Genomic DNA, 15,977 nt, shown 5'->3' with positions numbered 1-15,977 from the left:
GTCTTGTGATGGGAAGGTAAGGGTGCCAAGCAGCAGCGGGGTGATGAGAGATCATGGCCCAGCTGAGTGGGGGTGGGTTTACGAAGCAGGCAAGCTGCAGCTGGGCTGCAGGGTGTCTCTAGTGCTTTACTTTGGGTGCTCAGGAGTTTAGTTGTTCCAGGAGGAAGAGGAAAACCCAATAGCTGATCTGAAGACAAGTTGATGATTGACTTGGGGCACGTTCACTTAGAGGTACAGGTGGGATTTCCAGTCTGGGGCTTTCACCAGACATTTATAAACGTGGTATCATAAAGGATGAAGAGGCATGGTTGAAGAGTTGTAATAGATTTGGTAGTCCTCCCTGCAGGTGGTGGCTGCAGCCAAAGTTGTGGAGGGAATGGAATCACCAGGGTGGAGAGAAAGGCCTGAAAACAACCCTAGGAAGTCGAGGGTGCAGAGAAGAAGGTGACAGGGAAAAAGAGTTGCTGGGAACAGAAAGTTTAGGCCACTAGAAGGAGGAGTCATTGTATGAAATGGAGCTGAGGGGGTTGGGTAGAGCGAGTGACTGTCCTGGTGCAGGTATTTTTTGGCAAATGAGTGCTGGGGGTGTGAGAGAGATTGCTCAGGTGAGTGAGCCCAAGTCACAAAGCCAGGAAGGGTTTCTAGGGTGCCTTGGAGTTTGGCAAAGGACCAGTAGTGGGATATCCGAGGGGTAATGGGCCAGAAGTATGCTCTGGTGGGAGGTGAGTCAATACCCGTGCCTTGGGGGCCAGGTGGGAGGAGAGGTCTCCTAGGAGGGAGGGGAGAACGAGGGAGATTTGAGCAGGTGGGATTTCAGTGCAGAGATCTCACAGGGAGTTGCTGAACCCTGCCTTATTGACCACTGTTCCTTTGGAAACATGTTCAGAAAAATTATTTGTGAAAATGTATTATAAATTGTAAGGCAGGGTAACTATGAGGTGGTATTGTTCAGATCCAAGTGTCTTCATTCATACCACTTCAAAACTTTTAAGGAACAGTGGGTCCTTAAAAGTACAATCATAAATCAAAAATAATTTTGAGCATTAAGTCCTCTAGCTTGTGATATGAGAGGTGTTAAATGGAGGCCAGGAAGTTTTCATTTCTCTTTTTTCTTCTCCCTCTCCTCTCCTCTCCTCTCCCTCTCCTGTCCTCTCCTCTCCTCTCCTCTCCTCTCCTCCCCTCCCCTCCCCTCCCCTCCCCTCTCCTCCCCTCTCCTCCCCTGTCTCCACCTTTTTTCCCTCCCTCCCTCCCTCTCTCTCTCTCTTTCTTCTTTATGTGGCTAGCAGTATGTTATCATTTACAAAGTAAGAGGCTGTTTTTTTTTTTGAAAAGAAAAAAAATGTTCAAGTAAGTAAATATGGAGCATAAGCCAGAAATTGAAGGAAAAAGGAAAGTGTAGATAATTCATGTTCTTATTTATGATTCTTTCTTTCTGAGAAACAGAATAATCCTTTGTCTTCAATCATTCTAAATTATGAGTGAATAATTTATGGCATTTGTTGTATATTCCTATATCAGAATCCTAGCAGGAAACAAAGGACACATCAGAGTGGATAGTTGAAGAGAGTTTGGTGAGAGGTGTGGTCAGGGTTCGGAATGTCAGGAAGGGATAGTTTAGCTCCAGAGCCCAGCAGTGCCTAGAAGGTGCTGCCATGCTCAGGTGTCGGGACAGCTGCAGAGGCGTCCATGGCCGGCAGGGGAGGGACTGAGGAAGTGGAGGTGTGGACCGTGGCCAGGGATATCACACCCACCTCCCCTTCTCTTGGTGCTCCAGTTTCCAAGGAAGCCAGAGGGGAGCCTGGGTGGTACACTGTCCAGAGATCAGCCTCTTGGGGTGCAGGGTGGGGATCAGAATGGATCAGGAGGGACAAGCAGAATAATAAGCAGGGTTATTTCAAGTCCTTTTTTTTAGCCTTGGTTCTGTGTCTTAATGACTGAATTTAAGATTTTTCTTAATCATTTCTGGTTGGGTGAATCCTCAGGAAATGCATTGACTCCTGGAAACCCACCAGGGAGCTCACAGTAGGCCCACACAGCTTAGAGCCTCTCTAGGCAAGAGGAGAAGTACGTGGCCAAAGAGCTTGGACTGTGGAGCCGGATGCCTTTCTTTGAATTTTGACTCTGACACTTAATTACTATGTTACCTTGGGTAAGCTGCTTAACTTCTCTGCCCATTTCCTCATCTGTAAATGGAAATAAAATAGCCTCATAAGTACTAATCATAGAACTAGTATCGTTCTGTAATTCATCACAAAGTTGAGATGAGCTACAGGGGCATTTCTCTTTCTTTCCAGACTCCTTAGGGTCCCTGCAGTGTTGCAGTTCTCAGCACACACCTCCTCCGCCTGCCTTTGTTACTGAAGTGACGCCTAGGGTCTCTAGAGCCCACTCAGCTAAAGGACAAGATCAATAGGACGATGGCTTTGAAATCACCAGTGTTGATAGCTTAAAGTTAGACTTATTTCCAAACACAATAAGGAACTGACCTGTGTTGGAGGAAGCTGCTCCTCTGTACCCCTGCCACCCCCTCCCCACCAAGCGGCACACCTCTGGAGTCTGCAAATAATTTAAATTCACTTATTAAAAATAAAATGGGTTACGCTGTAGGCTAAAATGCCACGATTTCAGCAGTAACGGGGTTTGGAAAGCTAACATGGAAGGTGCAGTGATACTGTAGTCACACTGGATGTCGAAAGTCTTCCACAGAGCTTTCTGTGTGCTTGTGTACCTTTCTCATTCTAATATTGAAAATTCTAGAGCCAGAAAGTTACACAGCTTGCATTGTTTTTTGTAAAGCTGTTAACCATTTTTGATAGATCTTTATCCTTATGTGGGTTTTTTGTCTTTATAAGCACTTCATACTTTTTCACTGATTAGTATTTTCCCTTCTAGTTATTCTTGATATAAAAGAATATATGTATGTTTTTTAAAAAAGAAAAAAACAAAAACAAGAAAACTGACCATTGCTGAAGTGATCAGTTTTACCACTTGATAAAGGTTGTTTTATTTTCCAACCTATATGCGGAAGGACTGGTTCATAGCACAAATTGAGAACAATTCAATTTCTCATCAACTTACTTCAAGATATCTTTATTCTTTATTTTAACCTTGGGATAAATTAATAAGTGACATAGAAGATATACCAATGATTCTTAGAAATACAGTATTTGAAAATATTTCAAAAGTTTAAATTAGTTTATTTGGAAAAATTCTTGAAAATTTGACAATACGAAGTAAAACTTTTCAGGCTTGCATAAAACTTCAGAATGTTAAGGTTAAACATTTTGCTGGTTTAAAATTTTTTAAATTATAGTTTGAAATATTTCTATCATTTTAAAAGTTATTTTAAAATCTGCTGCTGCCTCCAGACTTCTCAGTCCGGACTTCTAAATTAATTTCTTACATTCTGAAGTTTCAGTTTATTTAGACTTTTTTCCGTGTGAGCACGTCTTAAGCTTATAGTATAAACAAGTACCTGATTAGAAACACCACTTCCTGGCCTGTCAGCAGCTCAGCTGAGCAGTCAGGCTGTATTATTCGATATCTGTCTGACATGAGGACAGCCGTCCAAGAGAAAGATATCACAAATTGGTGCCACACTCGATAAATAGAGACAATTTTATTTTCACCAAGCTAATTCAATCCAGTTCAGTTAACTCTTTTTTCCCCCTTAAGGACAGATCAAAAAAGGCAGCCGTGAGTGACAGCGTTCTCATGGGTTTGACACGTTGGTGTGTACAAAGCCGTCCCAAAGCTGTCCCCGAGGGAGGGGTCTGCCTTTGGATTTCAGACAATGCCCAGTTCAGGGAGGGCCCTCTCCCTGGCCTGCTCTGTGCTCAGCTGGGGGACCTCAGATCCTCTTAGGCTCAGGTACAATGGGAGGGGGCTGGGGCTCCCTGCCCCACACACCCTTCCCCTCACAGTTGCGCCTTTTAAGCTGAATACTCAGACATTTTTCAGGAAGTTATTGAGATTCATTTAGTTCCATAAGTGAAAGCGATTGAATATTACTATTATTAATTTTGTGATTTTGATAAACTGTGTTCCAAAATGCCCTGTGCCTTAAAAGCCCTTATTGCAACAAATAAAAATACCCGCATTTCTATTTCTTAGTTCAGTGATTTCTTCCTGAGGGCGCATATTGAAAGTTTATCATAACATTGTTCTCAGGGATGCAGTGGAATGGCTTTTGCCACCAACATGAGACACTTCAAACAGTATTTATGAGAGAAAGTTCACATTGGTATGAAATCGCCTCTTGCTCAGTGGCTCAGGCCCGAGAGCCTCTCTTGGGCTCAGAGCCCTCCAGGGGCAACTTCCTCCTCTGCTCTTCCACTGTCCCACTATGACACACTGGCGTGCAGCCCCAGGCCATGCCATATGTCTTCGAGTCTTCTCCTGTAGCCTGCCAACCTGTCCTTGGACTCTCAAATCCTGCCTTGCTTGATCAATGGCTGTGAGAGGGACATTACTTTTAATGCCGTCCCATGCCTCTCGCGTGGCCAAGTGGTTTCTCACACTGAGGTTTGTTGCCTGGTCCAGTCTTGTGGCTTTCAGGGCTGCAGCAGTGTGCCAGTACCCATGAAAATCTGTCTACAGAGAATGGAACTAATCTCTGTGTACGAGGACAGATTTTAGAACCAGACAGCTCCACCAGTTATCGATGGAGGGATCACACACAAATTGCCTAACCCAACTTGCTTCCTTACAAAGATGAATATATGGAAGAAATGACAAAATGGGCTATATGACCCCTTTAAAGGTCATGGAGATTAACCGAGTTAATTTTGATAAAGTGCTTAAAATGTTGTCAGGCACAGATTAAGTGCTGTGTAATGTTTATTAGCCAAGTAACTTATTGAACATGTCCTGTCTACTAGTCACTGTTCTAAGTATTTACATATGAAATCGTTTAATCTCCACAGTAGTCTCATGTGGCAGGTTCTTTTGCCATTCCCATTTCACTGAAGAAGGAACTGAAACAAAGGTACATATTTCGCACAAAGTCACTCAGCAAGTAAGGGGCGGAATCAGGGTTTGAATTCACACCACCTGGTGCTGGGCCCCCCAGCCACTTCTCTGCTCATGAGCACCTTGGTATACGTCAGACCTGAGTGTAAATAACCTTGTCCTTGAGAATATCACAGTCAGATGGAGAGGGACGGACACATTGTGCTTCCTGGAGGGAGGACGGGGCCTTCTGCTGACTGGCTTGCATTGAAAGTTGGAGAGGGTGGAAGTCACAGGTGTCGGCAGCTGCTCCCGTGGCCCTCTAGGCAAGGTGGACTTATGGGGTGTCTTCAGATTTTTCATTGTTTTCTTTTCAGTGACTCTTTTTGTCAGCACTTGAGGCTTTTCTGGTTTGGTGACACCAGTCCAGGACCATGCAGAACACCACAGAGGTGGTAAGCTACAGGGATTGAGAAAATGTGGCAGCCACCTAAGCCTGGAATGATGCACTGTGGGTATTTAAATCACGTGTTTACTGAGTCGTCCAGGGCTACTGACCACATTTATCCCAGGAGCTCTACCTAGAAAAGGTCAACAACTAGTTCTTAGAAGCAAGCACCACAGATCTTAGCCATAACAAAATAAGACCTTGGCTATGGGAGAATTCTCTTGATGTGCTGTACACTCATGTGTGCCTTGTAGATTTTGCAGCATAGGGTATGTATCTGTTGTTAAAATTATTTTCCAGACAGGAATCCAGTGTCTGCGATTTCTGTCACACAATCAGAAGTTCCGAAGCGAATTTCCTAAATCTTCAGAGAATTCCAGTTACTTTGCTGATAATATATAGATAATGGAAAAGTATCTATCTTACAGTTGTCTTTTTTTTTTTTTTTTTTTTTTAATGTGCATGGAATGCAAAGACTTCTAGGACAGTAATGCTTTGTAGCGGATTCTAAGGCTAATACTCTTAAGTGCTGGGTAAAAATTAAACATGAAGAGCACTGATGAAATATTTACTCATCAGATGTCTTTGAAGTTGAACTTCTTTTGGGTTGTAGTTCCCTTCTTAATGGACATGTTTCAAAGAGCATTCAGCTGTGATGTTTTCTTATTCTCTGTATGAAAGAAATCTGTTTTGTTTTTAGGTCTATTTCAGTTTTAGGTTTTGAAAGCTAGCTACTTAGAAATCACATTAATGATAGAAATGGTCCCTACACTCTGGACTCATCCTCATTGATAGGGTAATGCTTTGGAAAGTTAAATTTTCTAATACCACTAGCATTTTAAACAAAGAGTGCATTAACGCTTTTATTCTACAATTTTTCTAAACTTATAAATTTAGTTAATTCTAAAGGTTAAAGGCTTAAGGTGAGTGTGTATATGTATACATAAGATGAGTAATGTAAAAGCTAGTAAAAATAAAATCACTGTTTAAAGATGTGTGGAAACTACTTATTTCCATGTGTGAAGTATGGGTCTTCAGTTTTGATAACTGAAGGATTTTTCTGCAGAGTTTAAAATCATAGATACTTTAAGAATGTTTAGTAAATACTGTCTTTCTTTTGCATCTTGGATTAAACTTCACTTATCTACTAAGGACTTCAGAAATTTTTGTGGCATTGTTGGTTAAGAATTTTCTTTTTTTTTTGTTTCCTCCATATGGACTATGGTACACTGCTAACATTTATATTTGTTTTATTACTTAGTTTTCACATGAATCTGACAAGCAATGAAGACCTCAGGAAATCCCGGTGAGTTGCCGAGGGTTAGAGAATTATAAGAGACAAACCCGTCTCTGGCACAGATTTGTAAAAATGTCTCTGTCTCTTTGAATACCTCAGCTGCCCAGGTATTGCAGATCAGAGTGGTAATTTTGGAAGAAAATGAGAAAGTGAAATTCAACTTTGCCTTTTATATCTAGAGAATGTGGCTTCTATATATGATCAATTAAAGTTCCAGTTATAGAGCCAATTTAAAAGTGCACAGATTTTGCTTACAGGCTGTTTTGAAATTAATATGAAAGCTGTATGTCAAAGTCAGCATTATATTTATGAAATAAGAGCATACAGCAAAGACTGATGTTTTTTGTGTTGTTGGGACAAGGATTGAAGAAAAAATAGTGCTGTTTGTTAAAGTTCAACAATAGGAAAAGCAGCCTGGCAAGAGACCCAGTTAGTCAGGAAGTTATTTGAAGACACATATACTATAGGACACTTATTTTCCTAGTCAGAACAAAACCAAATATACTTGCAGGGTCAGCAATGATGAGCTAAGGATTGTTCAGATATCTTAAGTTCATCCTCCTGTTACCTGAAGCCCAGGGTTAGATCCCATAATTCCATTGCATTTGCAGTCAATTCTAAATCTCTTAACCTGGAGAACACGTTATTTTACAAAAATGTGGCAAATGTTCTGGTAAAAAACTAAATTCTCACTGAGTAACAGAATAGATTTTTATTTCAAGAGGCTGTTGGTTGCTGTTTCCACCATCTGTCCTTAATGTGTGTGATCCAGATGTATATATGAAATTTTTTTTAAGCAATCACATATCAGGATTTTTTAGGATGTGATGAGCCAGCCTAAAGAGGTTGAGGTGGGGTTAGAGTTTATAAACTATTTTAAGTACAGTTGTCTGTCTTTAAATTTGTACAAAATTATAGACACACAGGACTTGTATTGTTTTTGCTGTTTTATGTAAATGATTGTAAGTTTTGATGTTTCATAAATACTCAAGTCTTTAAATATGACAGTCTGGCAAGAAATGTCAGAATATATGAAGTCAGCCTTTGATCAGATAGTAGAATGAATTCTATCAGGCAGTACTTAATCTCAAACAAAATGCAACATCAAAAATTGATTTAATGTGTAGCTATTGTTTATTAAGTCACCTTAATTACAATTTCTATGTGCTTGTAAATGTACTTTTCCAAATCTTGTAATTTATTGCTGTAAAAGCATCCTTAGAATTCTTTAAAGAAATAAAATGTGAAAATTGTTTTAGTTTAAAGGATTTAAAGGTGATAAAAGAATCCTTGATGTGTGATTATTTTCTCTGGATCCTAACTATTCTGACAGTGAAAGGATTACTAGGTGTTGTTAATTTACTGCAAGATACAATTAAGAGGAGAAAGCTCATCCTCACGCTGATGGTTATTGAGGAAAAGTATTTGAACAATTTTTATGTTGAAGATTATAAGATGTTTGAAGTAATTTACATTAAGTTCTCCAGTAATAGCCATCCACCAAGTTATTTTTTCCCCTTCTGGACGTAGTATTTTGTAATTAAGTTTGTATGTCGTCTATGCTGGTGCCAACACCTGTCTGTGAAAGCGCAGTGTTTAGCAGGAGCAGTAGCCAGTTGAAAGGGCAGTGTGAGCTCTTTAAGGCCTAATTAAGAACTGAAAGGGAGATGAAGGGACTAGGACAAAAGATGTGAAAGTAGCTGAGATGATATTCCCAGAGCAAAGTTCCTCATTAGAACAATAATGAGATGATGAGAGAATGCCAGGCCTTCATCTCCTCCCTCTCCTGTAGTTGCCTTGGATGTCAGTTACGCCCCACCAATATTTGGTTTCCAGGACAACCTTTCTTTAAATCTCCAGTTATTTTGAGTCCTGATAATTTGCTTTTGTTTAAATTTAAATATTGTAAGAAATGTATATTTCCTGGTTTAAAAGGCTAGATTATGTGTAAAGCAAAAATAGATCACTAGTAATATTCAGAATCTCATGCACAAGCCCTGTTATTTAAAATTCCAATTAAAAAACTTCATGTAATAATTTGTTGTTCTCCCACCCTAAACCCCGTTTTCTTATATCTGCTTATGGACCTTTTTAACAGTGGTGGAGTAGAAATGAGAAAGGATTGGTTGTGAAGGAGAGGAGAGAAGGAAAATTTACATTACATTTCAAAATAAGAAGACATCTTAACAACATATGTGCTGTCTAGAGTGCTCAGGAAAAACACGTAGTACCTGGGAGTGCTGGTATAGGTGCTGTGTTTGGTCTTGCTGGTTCGGAGATTTCTCGGTTTTTGAAAGTTTTTCCATGACCAGTAGTAACTGTATCTTTTGAAAAAAGCAATCTTTACGTTGCCTGAGAGCTTTCCTCCTCTTTAAGCAAAGTAATTTGTAAACAGAAAATATTTTCTTTTTCTATTGCTTATGTTAGCTAATATTAATCTTTATTATTTCTTGGAGTTACATCAATAAACAGAAGGGCAAATGTATTCATTGAGTAGCTCTGTCAATTTAAGAATCTTATGCCTAAAATTAGAAGTTTTACATGGTTTTCACATATTGAATAAAATCTGGAACTAAGCCTGAAACTGTTGTAATTATTGTATATTCTTTTCCAGAATATAGTTTATGGTACATGTGTTTTCTAAGATGTTTCCTGCCCAGAAACTTGATGCTGAAATTTGGGATAAATTTCACATAAAAGGACAAAAGGAAAAATTAGCTGAAAAAATAGAAATGTATTCCAGGAAATCTTCCATTTATTAGTATTAGGTCACTGTGAGGGGGAACAATAAGACAAATGATATATCTGTGTTTTCTCAATTATGCTAAACGTGTTGAGCAGTGTTCTAAGATAATAGATTATTTGAGAGATTAAGTTGTTAGATTGATTTATGTCATGGCATTAATTTAGACTACTTATGTCAAAATGAGGAATTTTTGACATGTCTTTCATCCTCAGCTTCTGAGGAAATGTTAAAATTTTTAACTACATTAAGTATTACTGATGTAGTACTAAATATAACAGTGCAAATGATTTTTAGCTGTATATCATCATTTAATTAGTTTGGAGAAGGCAATTCACGTATGTATAATTTCATTAAGATTAGAGGAGATTCCAGCAGATGCTGTCTGTTATGTGAAATTAAGAAAAAAAACAAGCAGTCAACCAATCAGGGAACATTCATGTTAGTATTAATTGTCATTAACCCTGCTATTCTCAACAAAAGTCCTAATTTTCAGTAAATGTTCTATTAGAAAATTGAAATCACATTAGATGAACTTCATTACCTTTAAAAATGCTGTTCAGAAAACTCATTCTGTAGAGCACAGAATTTTAAGGTTGAAAAAGGCCTGGAGATTCCTCCTTGGTCAGATAAGGAAAGTGATGCCGTCGCTTGACTCTGCCTCAGGTGTATGCAGAGTTCCTACTTTGAGCAGAAACAGTAGCAAGTGTTTGACAGACATCCACATCTACTTATCTCTATGGGATTCATTATTTTTCCTGTAGATAACTTTAATATGGTAAATGCTTTATGAGACTGTAATTAAGAAGGTGCACTAGGGAAGAATAGTTACTCTAGATTAGGTAGAGGGGAGTGAAGGGAGGGGAAGGGGTGTGGGGTAGGAAGGATAGTAGAGTGAAATAGACATTATTACCTCATGTGTATGACTACATGACCCATGTGATCCTGCAGTGTGTACAATCAGAAAAATGAGACATTATATCTTCATTTATGTATGATTATCAAAATGCACAGATGCATTCTACTGTCATGTATAGCTAATTAGAACAATAAATGTGTATAAATGTAGAATAAGATATATACCTTTACACTACTTATGACCATTAAACTAGTAACTATATAAGCATGTGTGTGGACTTCATCTGAGAGAGAAAAGAGTAAAAATTTAAACACTTAACCTCTTCCTTCAGTGGTTTTAGATCAATACTTGAAAGTTTTTTAGGGACAAAGATAATATTAATTAATAAACTTGCATCTTTTCCCAGTTTCTAATGCCAAAATAAAATAACTTGCTTTAAATACGGCTTATAGAATTTAAACTCCTTTCCCTATGATGTCTTTCTGTTCATTTTTGTTAACTCTTGTCACTAAGTATTTCAGTAGCCCTGGAACTACTTTCAGCTCCTCCAAACAATCTCACCCACTTTGCCAATTTTAATTTTCCTAGAACATAGCTTCGACCACATCATCTGTCTCTGTTTAGAACTCTTGGTTTCTTATTTCCTTTAGCAAAGAGTCTAAAAAATCCTTAATCACAGCTTTTAACACCTTTGGTGTAGTTGGGACCGACCATTTTCAGCTCCCTGCTCCCTAGTTCATACCTTATTTTCCAGCCTGGCTCCACTATGCCTCTGTGTGGCCACTGGCTTGGAACCTCATTCCCTAATGGACCTAGCAGACTCCACGGCTGGGAATGCCCAGGATGCATTTCTGCCGGCAGAGTCTCTCTGAGGTGCTTTACCTGATTACTGGGAAATATTTTTCTTTGGCTTTTGCCATCATATTAATACTAGAATTCTTTACACAAAAGCAATTAATTAGTACCCTTTTCTTTCTTTTTGTTTATTCTTTTATTAAAATTAACTTATAAATAGAATAAGCTTATAAGCAATGAAAATGGGAGAGAATGCAGATACAATAATCCTACGTATTAACATGATTGTAGCTGAAATAAGTAAGGCAAAAGGGAAATGAGGTAAATCAGATAGGTATTGTTTGTAGAGAAGGAAACAGACCAGTTATGCAGGGGAGGAGAGGCCCTGACAGCCTCTAAATTAAAACAGAAGTTATTCCCTTGCAGCTTTTTATAAGGATGCTCATTGATTTAATTCCAAGTGCCTTCAACACGTCACAGCAAATTGGAGAAGCAGATTTGACGTTGCTGCTGCTTGTAACCATCTTCAATAAAAAGCCAAGGTGTAATGTTAAACCACAGTTCAGTGGAAGCAATTCGATGAGGACTGATATCCAAATGGGTAGTTTTCAGTGGCTTCTTATAGTTCCTCTGAGTTAATTCTTGGAGTGCTTTCATGTTACCCTATTTTAGTTAGACCAACTAACTTAAATTCTAAATTACAAAACATTTCATTCCTTTATTCAGTCTTCAATTATTTGGTCAGTCTCTTATGTTAAGAATTGTTCACGGTGTGAAAAGGGATTTACAGCATAAGAGTTATAGAGCAGGCTTTGGTGCATCTGCCTTTAGTTCCTGCCTCAGAACTGGCTGGCCAATCTTTGAACTGGCACATTAGTTATAGGTGAGGATGGAAGAAAACTTCATCAGGGTTTGAAAAATTAGAACTCAAAGTTCTAAGTAATTCTAAAGGTCTGTCCCTAATACTCTGCCTGCTAATGTGACAGTCTGTATATCCTGTTCCAGGAACAGCAATCCTTTTGATGCCACTGCAGGGTACCGCAGTCTGACCTATGAAGAGGTACTACAGGAGCTGGTGAAACACAAAGAACTCCTTCGGAGGAAAGACACCCATATCCGGGAACTGGAGGACTACATTGACAACCTCCTAGTCAGGGTAATGGAGGAAACGCCCAGTATTCTCAGAGTGCCATATGAACCATCTAGGAAAGCTGGCAAGTTCGCCAATAGTTCGTAAAGCCAGTCTACTGCATTTATATTTGAAAGAGAGAGAGGAAGAAAAATGAAGAAAAAACCTGTTATGGAAGAGGCCCCTCTATCAGGTTTCATTGCATGCTCTCTCCATTGAGAAAAAATGGTCGTACCTTTCAGTACTAGCATGGACTATCAAGAGGGACCTTGGAAGTGAGCAAAATGCTTTCAACCTTTAAGTGAACATGGGCCAGATTCTCATTGAATAAGCAGTTCTGTAGGATTCACCTGGGTGCTGGTGCCTGGCCCACTAATCTGCCATAGGCCAAGAAATATCTTCTCAAGTCTACGAGTTACTCCTCAGGAATAGAATTTTTCATTAAGCAGATGGAGACTGTGGTTGGATTCTCAGAAGTCAATTTACAGACTTACTTAGCTTCATGAATACAGCTCATTATAAACACTACTAAAAGTCAGTTCATATTTTATATACATACATGAATATATGTTCGTGTATCTTTGTGTATAAAATACATGCATATACCTCATATATACATGTGTTTTTAGAACATTGAAAAGCAACTGGTTGCCTCTAAGGTACGGATACCAATTTCTGAGTTGGAAATGGTACATTTGCTGTATTGATGCAAGACAAGTCGTCATTACTACCACTATGGTCCCTCTAGACAGGCCTGCTTCAAATTGCTCTTGACTGTGAGCCTGGCTTCAGAGTGAGCTGCTGTATATGACCCAGCATCACACTTTTGCTCTTTTTCCAAAATTGTGGTCTAAGGTCCTTTTTTTAAAGAATGACAATTTTAGGAAACTTCATTAACCTCACAGCAGCATGAATTTCTTTGCTTTTTTACCTAACATGAGTTTTGTTTGAGGTATAAGCAGAAGATAAGCTAATGCAATTTGTTTTGTTGAATCCTGCATGCCTTTAAATGATTAGCACAGAAAATATTATGAAGTTATATCTGAAAATAATGGGAAAAAAGTAGGTATCATCGGTGCCTGATAACCAAGGAAATGGCCAATTTCTAGGAATGAAGAATTAGACTTGGTTTCAAGTTTCATCAATAATAGAACAGATGGTTGTCTTTGGGTTTTGAACAAAATAAGACTTACTAGAAAGGAGTGAATTTTTAGAGCAGATGTTTACTAGCATGTCATTACATAGTACCTACATCCACTCTCTAGAATTGATTTATCACAAAATTAGGGGTTCTTTTTTAAGTCCACTCCCCTAAAATGTCGATTTCTTCCATGGTTTAGCTCTATTTTTTGTACAAACTATTCTGAAATTTAAGTGGAAAAAAGTGATATAAGAATGTTGCTAAACTTCTGTTTAACTTTTCCGCTTTAAAAATTTACAATACTATGAAAGAGTATCTGTGTCATTAAATGGAAAGTCCATCTCCAAATGGAGACTGATAATATTCTCCAGCCCTTTAATGAACGGCATTTTCTAATACTTAACCTCTGTTAAGACATCATCGAAAGTTAAAGGAAAAGCAGGACATAATAGTTTTGTTATTGTAATATTTTGAATCAGAGAATACTTAGCCACGCTTATATTCATAAGCTAAAACCCTTTGTTATTTGTATTTTCAGAGTTTCTTTAATTTTCCTATAAGGACATACATTTTGAAATTGTAAAAATTTTTCCCAATACAAAAATTATACTTTTCTAAAATTAGGAAATGAAGAAAGAAATATAGCTTCCATCAATTTTCCCCTCCACTCATTATTAAATTTCTCTGATAAACCTCATAACCTAGGATTTTATTTTCCATTTGAGTTCTTGGTAATTATTATCTTATCTTGGTGCCATTTAAAAGTAACATTTATTAAGTGTTACAAACATTGCTCTTAGCAGTTTTTTCTGATAGTATTGTTGAAACTCTTGCTTAATTTTTTCAAAACACCAAAATCCATGTGTTTCAAGATTATGACAGATACCTGCAGATAACTGATATGCTTTTGCCAAATTTGTTTATTCTGGAATGAACCGAGATGCCAGTTTTGTATTGGCAATATGCTTTCCATAAGCAAGGCACATTTAAAAGTAGGTTCAAGAAGTGCTGTTGTTTTTATGAGGAAATTTATTTTTGAGGAGCCATTCTTTCCCTCTATTAAAATTTAAGAGTAGACTTATTGTCCATGAGTGGTTGTTTGTAACTGAATCATTATTTTATCTTTAAAATCTAATGTGTTGTATTTAAAACTAAATCTACATTTACCACTGCCTGAAAATATTCTGTTCCATTGTTTATGAATTTTCACTCATGACCCAGATGTAAACTTACTACATATTTTCATAATCAATCAATAAAACAAGCTAAAAACAAAAAGTAAAATGAGTTTCCAAGGTAAACCTGTCAGTGTTTCCTGTGTTTGAGCAGAAGTGCAAACAGTGTCGTTTTAATTTTCTGGCATTCTAAGGAAAGGCCAAAAGATCACTTTAGTTTATTTTTCCAAAATGTAACTCTAAGCATTCTAATGATATATTTTATTAGTAGCTTAGAAATGGAACAAAATACATGTGCTCATTAAATAATGCACAGTACAATAGATGTATAAGCAGATTTTACTTTCTGCTTTTATGCTTAAAAAGTGCATGTGCAAAAACACTTCCATCAACAAGAGGATTTTTTAAAATTACAGAATTGATGTTATCTGGTCTATCTTATGCTGATATACGTCTGTTTTGTTATTAAACTCTATCTGCTCTTATTTTAAAACCAGTATTGTTTTACAACCATTTTGCCTCCCAGTTCTACAAAACAGCTTTGAAAATATTGACCAAAATGTCCTACCACTTGGGCTTCAAGTTTCACTTACTGAGTACCAGGGTTGTTAGAGAATTGTATATACTTTATCGTGTAGTTCATTTACGAGAAGTGTTGGAGTACTGCTTTTGCTGCTGTCTTCTGTATTGAGCCTCGCCTTGCATCCTCCCATGGAGGGTAGTGTTATCCATAGATTTTACATAACTACATCTCTTGCTCTTGGCAGTAAATCAAGATTTAGTTGTAATTTTCCAGCTGTGAAAATGTTGCCTTGTATTTAAAAGGGTTTCACGAATGGAACCTAAGTGAGACTCAGCTCATTAGTGACAGACTTGCTTTCCTCACATCCTTCCTTCACCATCCCCCTTAACCCCAGTGTCCCCCTGCCTACCACCCCTATAAGGGTGCTTATTCCTTGACAAGGAAATCTTTAAAAAAACCACCTTGCTGTCTTTTAATGTATCTACAATAATTGTCACACTAGAGCTTTTATTTTCCTCTGCGGCTTTTTAGAAAGCTTCCTACCCTTGGATTTGTAAAGCAAGCTGAAAGTTTTTGATGTCGTGGACCATGTCTTACAGATCTGGTAGGCTCACCTGCACAGGTGAGTTAAATACTCGCTCGCCGGTTCACCAAGCTCTTTGAGGAGGACGGAAAGGATCACACCGCGGGCTCGCGGGGGAGGCGAGGGCCGCCGGCAAGACATCGAAGCCCCTGTCTTCACAGAGTCAGAACTTTAATAATCCAGATGCAGTTGTTGAAAGTATTTAATATGCAATAGTAGCACCTTAACTAATTAATCTGCATATGAAGGATTTCCGATGTATTTAATAAGAAGGGTAGAAGCTTTTCCAGAATTAAACAGAGTTGCCATCTTATTTATTTCTCTGTAAAAAATC

At 38.1% G+C, this 15,977-nt stretch overlaps 1 protein-coding gene across 1 annotated transcript in view; it reads left to right on the top strand.

Annotated features, from left to right (window-relative positions):
• Nucleotides 1-15,509, top strand: part of Rab11fip2 (RAB11 family interacting protein 2) — a 36,682-nt gene extending 21,173 nt beyond the window's left edge. The window contains 2 exon segments of the mRNA XM_053743404.1: nt 6,660-6,704; nt 12,098-15,509. Of these exon segments, the coding sequence (XP_053599379.1) occupies nt 6,660-6,704; nt 12,098-12,329 (277 nt within the window). The 3' untranslated portion in view covers nt 12,330-15,509.
• The last annotated feature ends 468 nt before the right edge of the window (nt 15,510-15,977 follow it).

Source organism: Sciurus carolinensis, chromosome 5, assembly GCF_902686445.1.
Source record: "Sciurus carolinensis chromosome 5, mSciCar1.2, whole genome shotgun sequence".
NCBI classification, from domain to species: Eukaryota; Metazoa; Chordata; class Mammalia; order Rodentia; family Sciuridae; genus Sciurus; species Sciurus carolinensis.
The sequence above is the reverse complement of the archived record's forward strand: the minus strand, read 5'-3'. Positions and strand labels throughout refer to the sequence as shown.